General features: G+C 45.2%; 1 protein-coding gene across 2 annotated transcripts in view; it reads right to left on the minus strand.

Annotated features, from left to right (window-relative positions):
- The window catches only part of LOC138514251 (protein phosphatase 1 regulatory subunit 42-like), an 819,071-nt gene that overhangs the window by 454,179 nt on the left and 349,189 nt on the right, over positions 1-15,703 (minus strand). For both annotated transcript variants that reach the window (XM_069629622.1, XM_069629621.1), the window contains exon 5: positions 11,672-11,861. In XM_069629622.1, the coding sequence (XP_069485723.1) occupies positions 11,672-11,861 (190 nt within the window). The remainder of the gene's footprint in view (positions 1-11,671; positions 11,862-15,703) is intronic.

Raw genomic sequence — 15,703 nt, forward strand, 5'->3', positions numbered from 1 at the left:
ACAAAACATGGAACTCCCTAACAGGAAGACTTGCATGTTTGTGACTTTCCCATACATGCTCAATTGTCCTACAACTGAGATGCATGTACCGACTCTATATGGGTGGGTCGGAGGTTAGGGGGCTGGAAGATCTCTGTCTCTTTATGCGCCAGGGCTAATATTCAATTATGCAAGCTATCCAAGAAAAGTTGGTTTGAGGCCGTAGACCTCTTTCTGGATAAAAGCCACAAACCCAAAGCTGCATGGAGGGGGCGTTTGGAATGCTGTTGACTGCTCCCACATTGCAGAACCTCGGGGAACCCTCGGTCTAAAGCAGGGCCAGGCAGCGAGCTGACGAACATTGTCCATTTGCTGAGTTCAGCAGAGGTAGAACTATTTGAAATGGCACTGATATATACTGAGCTTCTGTGAAAGGCTGTCGCCAAACCCCTTTTCTAGTGGCGGGATCCCCAATCCCTCCTCTAAAACTGAAGCAAAGCTGTCCAGTGGACCCCTACGTTTGTGGAGTTTCTGGGAGGGCAACTGTAAAATTTTCATCAGCCCCCACCCTCTCACAAGAACATTCATAGTCAAGGAGAGGTAAAAAGGGATATTGAAACTCCCAGACATGTCAAGTGCGGTGAGACCTAAGAAAGAGAAAAACCCCAGTTGTTCGTTATTATGTGGAACGTAGGGAGAGAAAACAGCTGTATTGAAAACCTCAGAAATTGAATAGTGGAGAATGAGACTCAAAGGGGCCAGACGTTTGAAAGGAGGGTTGAACTGATAACCATAACAATTTCTGAGTGTGTATTAAGACTCAAGGAGGTGAAAATGCTGCATGCATGCAAAATCTTTGGGCAAGATTCTTAAACCTTTTTTTGGTGCACGCGAGGGGATGAGCTAGTGCATCTCCTCCCCTGTGCCAAAAACAAAGCAGCCCAATTCTCAGATGGCCTTTTCCCCTCTTTATGCATTTCCACAAATAAGGGGTCATTTCTGCGCATTTAAATGTGCATCCAGAATTCACAAGTGGGATGCTCTTTTAAATGCACAGAAACAAGGTTCTCCCCCTCCCTCCTGCATCTGTTCAGAACAGGTGCATGGAAAGGCGCAAATCATGGGAGATTCATTTCTGACCCTTTCATGGTTTCTTTTTTTTAGTGTACACCGCAGAATTTCCATGCTTATTTCCCAGTTGTTTCACTGAGACCAGCCCTTTTACGGCCTGTCTGAGTGGAATGTGCTCCCAGTAACCGCACGGTTGCCTGGAGCTATCATACTTTAGTGTTGGGTGCAGACTTTCAACACTAATGTAGGCAAAAGGAAATCTTTGCCCTGTTCTCCAGCACCTCCAGAAATGCTTGGGTCATCTTTGTCAATACGTTGACCTGAGCATTTCGGCTATGAGCGCAAATGAAAGGAGCGCATTCTCTGCGCTCCTTTCATTTGCGCTCATATTTGAGAATCTGACAATTAGTCTATACCCCCCACCATCCCCAATGAAAAAGGTTAGATACTGTGGCGAATTAAGAGTATTCGTCCCTTCTCCTGAGGGGCGAGCCGCCCCCTGTGAGGCTAGGGAGGTGAACCGACTCCGCCAGACCTTCCCTAGGGGTCTAGGCAAGTGAGTCCTCACTGGGAGTGACTCATTCCCACGAGGAACTCCCAATACCAGAAACAATATCTGCTTATATGGGATTATCTTCTATATCAAGTCAAACATCTTTGTTTCCATTGAATTCAGGTAACGCTAGATCAACTAGGAAAGCTGAAGCCTAACGGAATGCCCATTTGCATTCTGACACATATGTAGCTGAGACTAATTGATTGAGAGAGAGGAGAGGGCCATGTGCACGTGAAGCCCTTTGACGTCGTTACGCCTTGGAGTGGCAGAGCAGTGAGTAACCATGGATCCCATGTTTGTCAGTGAAGGAGAGAACGCCAGCCGAGAACGCCGAAAAACTGGTATTGCAAACACGGGCAAAACAACTGGCAGGACAGAGTTCAGGAGACCGTCCATTTTTGTGGCATGACCATGCAAGATCTTTGGTGGGCCTGGAGCCCGATGAATGATGACGAAACCAACCGGAATGGGAGAAAAGAAATCTCCCACCAGATGAGCGATGCTGAACAGCCCGAGTTGACCAAAAACTCTGAGCGACTCTGCAGCAGAGTCAGGAAAACGATAGCAGAAGCAGAGAGAAGCCGCTTGGTCTCAAACCCAGAGTGCAAGAATTGAAAGCCCAGGAATGAATGTATCCGGGTAGAGCAATCAAGGGGGAGGAAACAGAGAATACAAACTAAATATGAAATGAAATATAAGAATGAATGTGAAACTGAGAGAAACTAGAAGAGTGTATACTGGGAGGAACCCAGGAAGTTGCTCAGTGTTACATTTGTCAAACATTGGAACATTCCAGGAAAATGCTGTGGAAGCCATTCGATATTAAGTTTAAGTACAAAGGCCAGCATTAGAATAGAAGACGAGGGGGGTAAACCAGTGGAATGGCCCCAGGAGTAGTGAACCCACTATAGTGAAAAGGAGGAGCAAGAGAAACCAAGTCCTAACAGAGGCAGACCTCCGCACAAGGACAGCATAGAACTGAAAACAAGAGGAAGACTCATAAGAGACTATATTCAGAAGGAAAATAAGATGGACAGTAAGGTCCTCATGAAAACTAACAAACTCCAGGAAAGATTAACAGGAAATGTGTACTACGAGCTACAGGAGCTCATGAGAAAACTTGTGAGAGTTTGGACCCATATTACTAATTCACTGATTTTGAAAACATGAAGATAACAAACTTCTTTTGTGAAGAAAACCCTGGAGGAAAGGTCTCACACTCATCAGGCCAAAAAGGAACATGCCAGAAAGAATACAAACTGCCAATCTTGAGTTATTACTTTTAGTGATGGGGCAAGTAAGAAGTAAGGTTTTGGACTGTGTACAGCACATTTTGGACCTTTATTTAGTTCTGTTAGGCAGAACTTTTCCCAATAGCACTAGGGCAAGATAGGCATTTTCTCTTAGCTTCATTCATGTCTACCATGAGTCCAAATCAATTTACAAAAATGGTTGGATGACACAGGGCCTATTAGCAACGCCCAAGTGGGGGTTCTGAACTGGCTGGGGCACGGTGGATCACTGTTTTCTATTCTCTTTATGAATCCAGAAATACACAAAATTACTTAAAATGACGTTGTGTGTCATCGTTCTGGATCTGAAAACAGTGTTCGACTGTGCCAAGAGCACTACTATGGCACATCTTGAATAAGCAAAAAGTCCCTATTGCGGATTTCGATGCTATTAAATTGCTACATGTGCACAACCAGGCCTGTGTGTGATATGGCCTGGGAGGGAACCTGACTGATCACTTTGACATACTGAAGGGGGTGTGCCAGGGATGCGTCTTAGCCCCACTAATTTTCCTGTTATATCATCAGGAAATTGTGGATGCTCTAGAAGCAGGCGCCTTGAATGTCCCTAAAATTGGGTCAAAGAAATGGTCCACCCTATTTCTCGCCACTTCTCCAGCCGGGCAGAAGTGGCCTTTATCATCTCAGCAAAATGTAAGGAGCTTGGACTTGAGCGTAACAGCACTAAAACCGAAGTTATAGTCTTTAAATACCCCTTCTCCAAGCCCTGCCAGGTGAAAATTGAGGTAGACGGCCATACACTGGACCAAGTGGGGCATTTTGACTCCCTAGGGATTAGATTCAATGAGGTGGGGGTGGACTAACCAATTCCTTAAATCCAAGGTAAGCTTAATTAAGAATAGAAGGGCCATTCAGTCCTTTTTTTTTTTCGGGACATGGTCGTGGGGCAATTTCCCCAGCCCTAGCATTATTTGATTAGCAAGATAAGCAAACTTTATGGCACAGAGATCTAGGGCTTTGCAAACACAAAACCTTTGTCCCACATCAAGAACATCTTCTTAAAGAAGATGCTGCTCCTGTGTAAGAATACCTCAACCACATTGACACATCTATAATTGCAAGTACTGCCTCTGGCTGACGTAGTTGCCCTCAAACCACCCCTATATTGGGTGAGAGTTTGGTCTTCCCCGAGCCTGCCCCCCTCAAAGATGCTCCAAGTGATGTTTTGCAATTTGAAGGTGTAAAAAGCCAGGGCTGGTTCCTCCATGTAAAATAGATGCTCTGTGGGCTAGGACTTAGACATTTTTCGGAAAATCCCAATGAGTGTCGCCCTTCTCTTACGGCAGAGCTCAAGATGATCAGCAAAATACAATGCCCTTGGGATTAATACCCTGATACAAAGTGCTGGGCTACCAATAGCAATACAACCCTGCAGGGGGGCATTACTAGCTAGGTAATGTCCTGGTCTAACGTTAAAGCCGTTGCTTCACTCCAGCTTCTAATTTATGCCCTGGGGCATTAACTGATCGGTAATGCCCCCTGCTTGTATTATATTGCTTAAATTACGGTCATCGTTTTTATACAGTGCCAAATCACCAATGTAGTCATCACAAAGCGTCTAGGGTAATCTGAGAATCAGCATATTGTACCCTCAGCAGGTGTACGTAAAGCTAAGTCTGCAGAATGAAAGGGAGAAGAACAACTAGAAAAAGGACAGGATAGAGGGCATAAGTACCTCCGATAAATGGAAGGAGAGATAAGGCAGGGTATTTTGTGATAGCATGGGTGCATTCCAGCCCTGTAAGGCAGACAGCAGAATGTATGATGTGGTACAGATGGGTTTATTAAATTGTGTATGATATTCAATGGAATGGGTCACAAGGCAGATTTGGAGAACATGTAAATGAGTACACTATGTATTATTTTGATGTGAGAGAGGTTTGCTGTGTGCTTGCGCAATCCCTTAAAGATGTAGTGGCTTATTTGTCTGGGCCTACCTTTAACTTACAGCACATGTCAAAACTCTTGAATATTAATTCTGGATCTGCACAGACTGAGGCCTGAGCGTGGCCTATTTAAGTAGACACTGTGCATGAAGGTCAATATTTGTAAGTCACAGGAGCTGTGGGACAGAGGGGAAAAACCCAGAGCCTAGCGACTCCCCTGGCAGTTGCCATGGTGCCGAACCACCCGACTTGGCATGCACAGAGCATCATAGAGCCCGGACTGCGTGATGTAATCACGGTGACGTGATGATGTCAGACATAGTGGGTGCAGAAGCGTGCTAAGAGTCAACTGTTATTTAAGGGAAAACAGACTGCAATGAAGCGCTGCTCAGTAGTAGTGAATAGCATTCCGATTGTATTTTTGTGTTCTTTCTGGATGTTGGCCTTGGATTGCCATTCTGCACTGCTTTGGAATCCCTCCTGTACCTTTCTTCAGTGTGTTGCCTGTTGCCTACATTGCCTGGGCATTGGATTACTTTTTAGACTTCCCCTTGTACTATGTTTTGGTGCCTACTTGGAACTCTGTCCTGGTTCTACCTTTTGGAAAGGTCTTGAAACTTTTGCTTCCCTGGTAAAGTCCTATCCGTGTGGGATTTCGCCTCTGACTTGTTCAAACCCTGGGCTCCCATGTCCTTTGTCTTTGCACTGGGTTTAGTCCAGGTCCAGCAGGAGTTGACCCTTCGCTCTCCCATTTAGTTGAGCTCCGGTGTCATACGGGTAAGCTCCTTGTGGACTTGTTGACCCTATTGCATCGTTACAGGCTTGACTTATGGATGCTACTCCCGATGGACGCCTGGCCCTCCACTAAGTTGTCTGTGCTCTCTGAACATAGTGAGGTAGGTGTGTTTCTCCTTCCTTGTGATGCCTACAGCCATAATTGGTTGTTGGTGTTTACTGGTATATTCTGCTAACCATACATGTTCCTTTGTTCTTTAGCCCTGGGAGAGAGCCGGGTAGCATCCATTCACCAGCCTTTTCATCAGAGCCCTCTCTATCCCGGTTCAATAAGATTAGGGAACCCTGCTCTAGTACGCAAATTCTCATACCGTCTGAACTCCTGTGTCCTGAAAAACCTGGCAGTCGATAACAGAGTGTGTGATGGGGACAACGAATCCAACGGATACATTCCAGCATATGTTGAAAGCCTTAAATGTGAAGTTCTCAAGATCAGAACATTCCCAGTTCCCAATGGAGCTTATGAATTGGCTTAATTTTACCAGTATGGAAACTCAATTCCACTACCACAGGCAGAGTGCTTTATGCTAGCGAGTGGCCACCATATGAATGATGCTATGTTAGACTTCCAAGGGCAAAGATATGCATTGCAGACAAAAGTGCAAATAATTCATTAAACAAGTGAAAATTATAAAAAGGTTATGCAATATAATGAAGACACCCTGGTGTGATCCCCGATTCTTGGCCCGTATGGACTAAGTCAATTGTTCCCATCTAAAATATTAAGGGACTACTGGTAAAAAAAAAAAAAAAAAAAAAACTAATGATTTTGTTTTGTGCACTATTAATGTTATGGTGTGTAACTTGACTCAGCTTTTAATGCAAATGTCCAACTTTACAGACTCACACTTTGAAGGTGTCCTTCCTGAGCTGCGAGTTTCACTGATAGTGTAGGATAGTGTAGGGATAAGACACCAGATCTGCTCTGCTCACAAAGGAGGGGTGTGTGTTTACATAATGACTTTAGCTATCGAGCCTTCTGTGTGTGCTAACTGGTATGATCTGATGGCAGGGGGAGGGGAGTGGGTGGAAGAGAGATGTACCTAGGGCTGGTACAAGTAAGTATCCACCCTCCAAAGCAAACTGTCACTTAGGTGCCCTTCTCCCTTATAATGGGGTGATATATGGTTCTGTCTGGTGATGCCATATCTATCTACCTGGATTTGCCTTATCATAGCCCCTTTACAGAGTGGTTCTCTTTATGGGACATAGGATAAGTTGGTCCTTTTGCAACACCATGACCGTGATTAAAGAATTCCTCAAAGGAATGCCTTTCAGATCTTCCCTTCCATTGTTGTGCCCTCAGTGCTGCTTTGTGAATTGCCCAGAGTATCTGACCCTGCTCCTCCCGGAACCTTAATCAACCCATCTACTACTCGGTCTTGGTATTGGGTTGCGGAACTGTGATCGCAGCCTTGCATTCTGGGGAGTATTTAAGGCTTGTGTTCTTTCTGATGTTAGGTGGGGCCCTTGCCTGAGAATGGCCTGGGTACGGTGTATAACGTGAATTATAATTTTTATTCCACTTGATGCTAGTACAGTATTTTCAAGGTAGGGCGTACACGGTCTTGCCTTTTCAAGTTAAGGCCCTTTCTGAATGATTGGTCCAGTAGCCATATAACCCTAATACCTGATATTGCAATAAGTCAAGCAAGGCTTGAAGCAGCTTGAGCACATTCTAGATCAGGTTCAACTTGAGGTTTGCAACCTTTATTACCGCCACCTTGGACAGCGTTTCCTGATTCTTTACTTTTCCCAAAAACAACAGTGCTTCTCCGAAGGGCACAACACTATGCAGTTCTAATGTTTTGGCTAGAAGACAGCAAACTCTGCATTTTAGTCCCAGTCACACAAAACAAGCTTTTTTGCACCCAGAAGTATAAACGTTTGTGAGAAATCTGACAGTGTTCTCCCATCTACTCGCCCGGGATCCTCCAGTCAGGTGGCCAGGGAAGGGCCATCGCTTTTGGATCCCGACCCTGGGGATGGACAAGTGAGGGAGTATCACCTGAGTGGAGGGTCACAAGGGATTGGGAGGAGAACATCTGAGGGCAAGACATGGTATTCCCCCTTTTTCCATTTCCCTCAGCTTTCATGGGGTATTTCCAAACCCATTCCATCCCCCCTCCACATTTCCAACAAATACTGGGACGAGGTAGAGGAAACTGGGAATAGTGAAGATTTCCCCTAGAAATAACTTGGGTAGTATAAGGGGAACCGGCTGTAGAAATAACTTAAGTTTTCCCATTGATAGAGTTAGGCACAGTCAGGCATTTACTAATTTTGACACACACCTGACTCCACTTGACTGTTTTTCCAAATATAAATGGTGTGGCTCTACACCGGTGATAGAGCGAGCTTGGGATGTTGTTTGGACCAGAGAAGCCAAGGAGCAGGGTCGACGGCCCAGAGGAGAATGGCGTACCGGGACGCTGTTTGTGAGCTGCTATTGGCAGTTGGAACATTGCTCGTACCCTTGGAACCTGTGCCGGCTCCAAGGGTGTCTGAGCAGCAGATGGTGAGACCCTGACCACTGGCCCGCATAACCAGAAAGGACCGCTTGTCACAGCGCTGCTGCCCGGGTGAGTATCGTGAAAGTAGGCAAGAAAGAGAGAGAGAGAGAGAAAGAAAGAGAGAGAAAGAAAGAGAGAGAAAGAAAGAGAGAAAGAGAAAGAGAAAGAGAGAGAGAGAGAGAGAGAGAGAGAGAGAGACTCAGGAGTATACGACTGAATGAAGCGTAGCGGACGAAAGGATTGCATAAAGCGGCACAGAGCGGAAAAGAGGAAATAAATGAAAGGAAACTAGTCAAGCAATATAGGTTGAAAAAAAGAGGAAAGTAAGAAAAGCAGAGCGTGTAAGGGGCGAGAAGTGAAAGAACTGTAATAAATGGAGCGCAAGCAACCCCAAAACGAGAGAGAAGGGTGCAAGCGACCTGGCAGAGTGGAAAGTGTGCAGGTGTGACCGGGAAAGCTGGAAAAGTTGCCAGGGGGCACAAAAAGGACCAAGAAGGTGCATGCAGGTGCCAGTTGGCACAAGAAGGAGAGAAAGGTGCATATGTGCAGGAAAAGGAAAGAAAGGTTACAGTGGGCACGAGAAAAATTAAACTGGGTTAAAGATCGGAGAGGTTGCGCTTAGGAGAAGCAAAGAACCAGGCATTTTCAAAAGTCTCTGATGCTACCCTTTGAAAGAATTGTACATGAAAGAAAGTTACTTCTTGATAAACTGAAATAGTGTTTTGAAACGCAAGAGGGGCCTGAGCTTGGGGAAGGGAACCCTGAGAGGCCTAAAAGCTGAACTTGTGTTTGAACTTTGAAGAGGCCTAACCTTGGGGAAGTGAATCCTAAGAGGCCAATCAAAGCAGAATTTTGATTATTTGGTGTAAATTCAAGGAATTGAAGTTTGAGGAAGGGAACCCCAAGGCATTAAGAACATTGACATTGTTTGAACTATGAAGGTCCTATAAACAGTCCTTTTTGATTGAGCTTGTTCTTTTGAAGTTGACCAACCTACAGCTAGTGAGAAGACCGCCTGAAACCAATCCTAGTTTCCAATTTTTGTTGAACCACCACTTTTTGCTTTTATAAGACTTCCTAACACTTTTTTGTCAAAGAGTGAGAGCACACATAGGTTTGGACACAGACAGAATTTTATTTTGGACTTCCAGACTTTGACGGACCTTAGAAACATAGTTAAGGGAACCATCGCTTTAGTGTCAGGGCAGTTAGGCATTACACCAACCCATGTACTTTAGTAAAGAAAGGTTTTGAAACGATTATCTTTGAGTCTGTATTTCTCTTGCTAACATGCCTGTCTCACACATTTCAAACATTCAGTAAAATAGTCCCACTCCCCAGATCTAGTCTGTACTCAGAGGTGGATTTGGATGTCACCTGCATACCTCTGGAAGCTGCATTAGGCCCAAACACAGTTTGCCTTCATCCTATCCTTTCAATGTTTCCCCCAGATCGAAATGGTGCAAAAAAGTCTGAAACAAATGTATACAACTCGTCTTTGAAAAAGGTCGAGTGAAGGAAGCAATGGGAATGTACCCAAAAGAGACATTTCTAATGTCTGAATACATTTTTGAAGGCAGTTGTGCTTCACAATGGATGTGGATTTTGCAATGTTTCTCTTTAACAACCGCTGACTAAGCCAATATATTTGTCTGAACTATATCCAAGTGCAGTTGCTAATGGCTATGGTGTGCCGAACAGGGCCAGGTGCAGCCATCACATGCCAAAATAGTGCCCATGCACTGCCATCATTTCCTATTTGAGTCATTTATTTCGGTTTAACATATTTATGAGTGCAAACTATCATTGAGGAGAAGGGGGCTTATTGTCACTTGAGTGTGGGGTACATTAGAAGAATTACTGAGTCAGAATGATGGGTGTTCTGCTTTCTAGGAAACCAAAGATGATTGACCAGCAGCAAGAGCCACACATTGTGGCCATCTAAAGAAGCGAAGCGGGCAACCCACAGGCGCTTTACTGAGCGACTTGACTTTCAACCAAAGGAAGCCTGGTTGATCAAGAGTCATGGCCACGGTTGCTAACAAATGTTTGAGAAAAACTCTAGTCAAACACAATAGCAGACTCAGTGAATTACGCACACACTCTTGATCTTGGAGGCTGCCAAGTTATGATAAAACATTTTCAAGAGTTCTGAACTGTTTGGAATTAGAAAATCAATGTGTTAAGGAGACCCACAAAGTGCAAGAAGTCAGCTCAGTAGGTGAATACAAATGCGCCCCCCACTGGGAAGCTTTACCAAATCTGCTTAGTCTGATTTGTCCCGGGCTGCAGAAGGAATGTTCTAGGAGGTGGATGAAGAGATTTGAGCTGAAAGAAGCAGGAGATCAGTGAAACCCCGATTTGTGAAGAGCAAGTTGAGAATCGAGGTATATGCTAACATTTTCCCAATGCTCCATGGCTTCCCAGCTAGGTTTGCACTTTCCATACATGCAATGTTTCTTACTACAGTACAGGTGATAGCGCAGGTTCATTCCTTTGACTCAGTGCTCGCTCATCGAGTGACACGATTTAAGTCTTGCTGATGTTCAGTTTCAAAATATCATGGACATTCAGTGCTACCTATAGATGTGAGGCCCTTGTATATAGGAGAAACAGAATCCATGCTGGAGCAGAAGGGCAGATAATGCATGCATGCAAATATGGAATAATGAATGGAGAAGGAAGAACCAAGGGCCAACCAAATTCCCTTCAATGGAAACTACTATCTTCAAATTAAGATGCAATGGATACAATGGGGCTCATTAGGAATTCCCTGGTCTGGAAAAAATGCCGGTAGAAATGCTGCCAATTCTGGTACTGGAATTTCTTCTGGACTGGGGAAACGCAACCTTGCCGATGGGGGCACAGATCTACTGGCGTGCCTGACCTGCCAGTAGATCTGGCTCCTACCAGCAAATAAATGTCGGAATCACTGGCACAGGTAATTCCGGCATTCCTATCCCATGGAGTGCACTAGGACTCCATGGAACGTGAACTTACTGGCTTCTCCACCGCCCGTAATGTCCCGGTAATTCCGGGATATCATGCGGCGGGCGGTAGGGGCAGTTTCCCAGTATCCCGCTGGAATTACCAGCGGGGTACTGGGAAACTTGTAATGGGCTCCAATGTGTTTTCGATATTATGTTTTCAGCACCTGATGTGATCTGCATTAAGGGATGAAAATATTTAATAAATTAGCTAGTGGTCCTGCTAACCCATCAAGTTCCTGTAATTACTCTACCAAATCTGCAGAGTCTGATTTGTTACACCCGGCTGAAGAATTTATGTTCTCAGACGGTGAAGGTAGGAACTGCTGTGACTCTAACACCTGCCCAACTTTTAGCTAAAGGTGGATACCTCCATGTAGCAGCCTGCGCTTTCTCCGCTTAACATTTCACCCTCCACGCATTCTCAACTCAGACAGAGACTTGTATTCTTGGTATTGTGTGTGACAAGTGTGAGAATCTGCACATGCAGCAGCCCTCGGTAAACTCTAGTGAAAAATGTACAAAGTCAACATCAAAGAAACTGGAATTTGGAATAAAGCCCTCGGACTACCTTGTTGGAATCCAGGTGCAGATGGGTGAGGTTACTCAGCAGGGGCAGGTCTCGGATGGTCCTCACTTGGTTGTGAGACAGTTGGAGCTTGGCAAGGCCCCGGCACAGCTCCAAGCCCTTAGTGCTCGATAGGGCGTTGTAGTTCAGGTTCAACACAGCAAGGTTAGGAAGAACGCCAACCCCGTCGATGCTGGTTCAAGAGAGGGAAACGATATGTTAATCACAGCGAAATCTGTCTATATGGAACCAAGTGAGCTAGAGCATGCCACTGGGTGCCTATGGAAGTGAACCACTAGGATAATACACACGAATGTTATTCAGTAACCAAAAGAATGAGACACTGGACATCACTGGAAATTGTCATTGGGTCCCCATGAAAGCCAGGGAATGTCACCCAGTAGGGAGATGCTATGCAGCACATATAGCAATGTGTAATTGCCCCTAAAGGAAACGATCCTACATTGGGAGCCTTTAGGGGTGCGTCATTAGGTGCATTCGGAAGAAGATATAGCAAGTCTAGTGAAGCAGTGGTGTAGTTAAGGATTCATTTGTAGTGTGATGGGCCTTGGTTAGTCTGTTTGTAGTAACCTTAATGTTGATATTTTCAACATCTTGTAAGTAACCTTAACTCTCTTTAAAAAAACACATGTTTTATAAATAGTTTCGTGTGTGTGTGTATGTGTTTGTGCGTGTGTGAGTTTGTGTGTTTGTTTGGGCGTTTGTTTGTGTGTGTGTGTTTGTGCGTTTGTGCTTGTGTGTGTGTGTTTGTGTGTGCGTTTGTGTGTGTGTGTGAGAGAGAGAGAGAGAGAGAGAGAGAGAGAGAGAGAGAGAGAGAGAGAGAGAGAGAGATATATATATCCAGGTCATTTATAATGTTACAGATTTAATGAACATTCATACATGGTACGGATAGTGAATGTTGCTATCATTAGTGCCCATCCATTACTTGCATTCAGAGGGGAGCTAGTTCTTTGGAACAGGTGTGTAGCTATGTGTGTGCTTATGTGGCATACCTAACTCCATAGGGTGTAGTCAATCCATCACTTGTGAGCAGCTGTGTTTGAGTCTTGGCGAATGTGTGACACACAGTCTCCCCAACTCTGCATGTGGAAGCCATCATTTGCATTGTTGGGCATGTGTACTTATTTGGTTAGGAGTAGTAGAACAGAGAGAGAGCGAAAGTGTGTGTGCGTGTGTGTGTGCGTGTGTGTGTGTGTGTGAGAGAGAGAGAGAGAGAGAGAGAGAGAGAGAGAGAGAGAAAGAGAGAGGGAGAGCGAACGAGAGGGAGAGAAAGTGTGTGTGTGTGTGTGTGTGTGCGTGAGAGAGTGAGAGAAAGAGAGAGGAGGGAGAGCGAGAGAGAAGGAGAGAGTGTGTGTGAGCGAGAGTGAGAGAGAGAGAGAGAGAGCGAACGAGAGGGAGAGAAAGTGTGTGTGTGTGCGTGAGAGAGAGTGTGTGTGCGTGAGAGAGTGAGAGAAAGAGAGAGGAGGGAGAGGGAGAGAAAGTGTGTGTGTGTGCGTGAGAGAGTGAGAGAAAGAGAGAGGAGGGAGAGCAAGAGAGAGGGAGAGAGAGTGTATGTGTGCGTGTGAGCGAGAGAGAGAGTGAGAGAGAGAGAGGGAGAGCGAACGAGAGGGAGAGAAAGTGTGTGTGTGTGTGTGCATGAGAGAGTGAGAGAAAGAGAGAGGAGGGAGAGCGAGAGAGAGGGAGAGAGAGTGTGTGTGTGCGTGTGAGCGAGAGAGAGTGAGAGAGAGAGAGAGAGCGAACGAGAGGGAGAGAAAGTGTGTGTGTGTGTGTGTGTGTGCGTGAGAGAGAGTGTGTGTGCGTGAGAGAGTGAGAGAAAGAGAGAGGAGGGAGAGACAGTGTGTGTGTGTGTGTGTGCGTGAGAGAGAGAGAGAGAGAGAGAGAGTGAGAGAGAGAGAGAGAGAGAGAGAGAGAGAAAGGGAGAGCGAACGAGAGGGAGAGACAGTGTGTGCGTGAGAGAGAGTGTGTGTGCGTGAGAGAGTGAGAGAAAGAGAGAGGAGGGAGAGCGAGAGAGGGAGAGAGAGTGTGTGTGTGTGCGTGAGAGAGAGAGAGCGAGAGAGAGGGAGAGAGAGTGTGTGTGCGCGAGAGAGAGTATAGATAGATGTAAAGCAATTGCAACACTTGTTGCACCTTCTTTTTACATGAAAATCAATAAATGTTACTAATCTAGACGGGTGTGTTTGAATGTGGGAAGTGCTGGAAAGAGGTTTCCTTCCTGACAATTGTATTGAACATGCATGGACGAGGTCATAGGTTACGCAGGGCATAGTTGACACATCCTTTCTAATTTTCCTACGTAAAGTGTTGTGTATCAACACACATATATATATAGTGCTTTGATTGAACACCCTTAGTGCAAAAACTGTTAGATGGCTTTGCCCCAAATAAGAAAAAACGTGGGCACAAATCGCCTCAGATGTGACTATTGGTGGTTTGAGGTAAATCTGTCCATTCGTTTTCAAAATATTCGGCGCAGGAGGTGGTGCCCCCTGCTCCTGCAACATATTTATATATCTCCCATGGTGCTCTGCAGCGGAGAGGCTGAGAGGCTTTTCAGAAATGAAAGGCCCCCATAGATATTTGTGTTCGATGCAAGCGATTTCCACGTTAATACAGAGGGAAGTCAAAAATGAAAAGTACTCAAAATTACATCTGGAGGAGGAAAAGGGGCGCATTCATGTCAGGCTACTGGGCGGAAGGGGGGCAGAGGACCACATGTACAGTGGGGGAGTTTGGGGTGGGCTGGGGTTTGTGGCTGAACATTTTTCGCGAGATTCACACAGTAACACTGAAAGGCGGACTAAGAAAAGAAAATGTGTCACACAAACCAAAGAGTAAAAGAGGCTAATGGGAGAGGGTCAGAGAGGTAAAACACAAGGGACGGGGTGGTGGGACCAAGAAAATAGGAGGGGGGAGACAGAGTGATTGTCAGGGAGGATGAGAGAAGACTGTAATGTTTTAGCAAATGTCACGTGGCAGAAGTCCATGGCTAGTGGACAAGTGGCAAAGGCAGAAGGGAAGTGTGTCCTGAAGCTGCTGGCCATGGACTCAGGCTATGGCTAGTGGTATCTGGTTAGGTAGGCCACGGTCATGGCCAGTGTCCTTCTTTCTTTTTAGTGCAATATTGGCAGTGGCCACAGCCGAAGGCCTTGGCTGCTGGCCACGTCTTGTGGGCCCTGATGAAACTATACCATAGCAGAACTTGTGTAAGTCAGTGAAAGACTTTAGTTCAGAGAGAGTGAAGGTGTTTGGACTATCGCAAAACAACCCATGGAATTCGGTGGATGTGGGAATTGATTAGCATCTTAATTTGGTGTGTCCCCTATTGCAAAGCCCATGGGCACATGCATGATATCACAGAAAGTATTCAAAATAACATCATGTGGGACATTACGGGGGGTAGGAGGGTGATGTTAAGATTCTCATCACTTCCCACCCCCGCTGAATTTCAAGGATTTTGTGCGATAAAACTGATCACCTTAACTCTCTCTTGAAGATATTGTTCAAATGCCTGAATTCACAGAGATCTTGACATGCAATGGCCTACTCTGGTGTTTACTTATTCACATTGTGCATTGCAGATAAGTAGACCACTCTGGTTGATGTCTCCAATAATTCCCATTTGGCTCCATCGAGCTACTTAACCAATCCAATGTGTCGATAAACCTAATGTCTCGTAGCTAATTTCCCATGCTAAATTAAATGTCAAATGAACCTTTAACATACAGACACAATTATTATCCCCTCCTTATAATCCTTATAATAGCCCTACTCTTAAGAAGGTGTATTCCAGAAGGAATCTTTCCCACCTGTTTCTCATGTGACCTCTTCAAGATTGTGATGGATGCCATCTCACCAATTTTCCTCAAGTACTTTGTTTCCCTTCCATCATTCCACAAGCCCCACACATGCTTCCCGATATGCCACACAACGTTTAATTATAAGCCTGTTTCTAATTTTACTTGTTGTTCCCCATTTCTGTTGAGGAAAGTTTGGCCCAATTACTTAAAGGCA

This window comes from Ambystoma mexicanum, chromosome 12 (assembly GCF_040938575.1).
Source record: "Ambystoma mexicanum isolate Mex_15411 chromosome 12, UKY_AmexF1_1, whole genome shotgun sequence".
In the NCBI taxonomy this organism is placed as follows: domain Eukaryota; kingdom Metazoa; phylum Chordata; class Amphibia; order Caudata; family Ambystomatidae; genus Ambystoma; species Ambystoma mexicanum.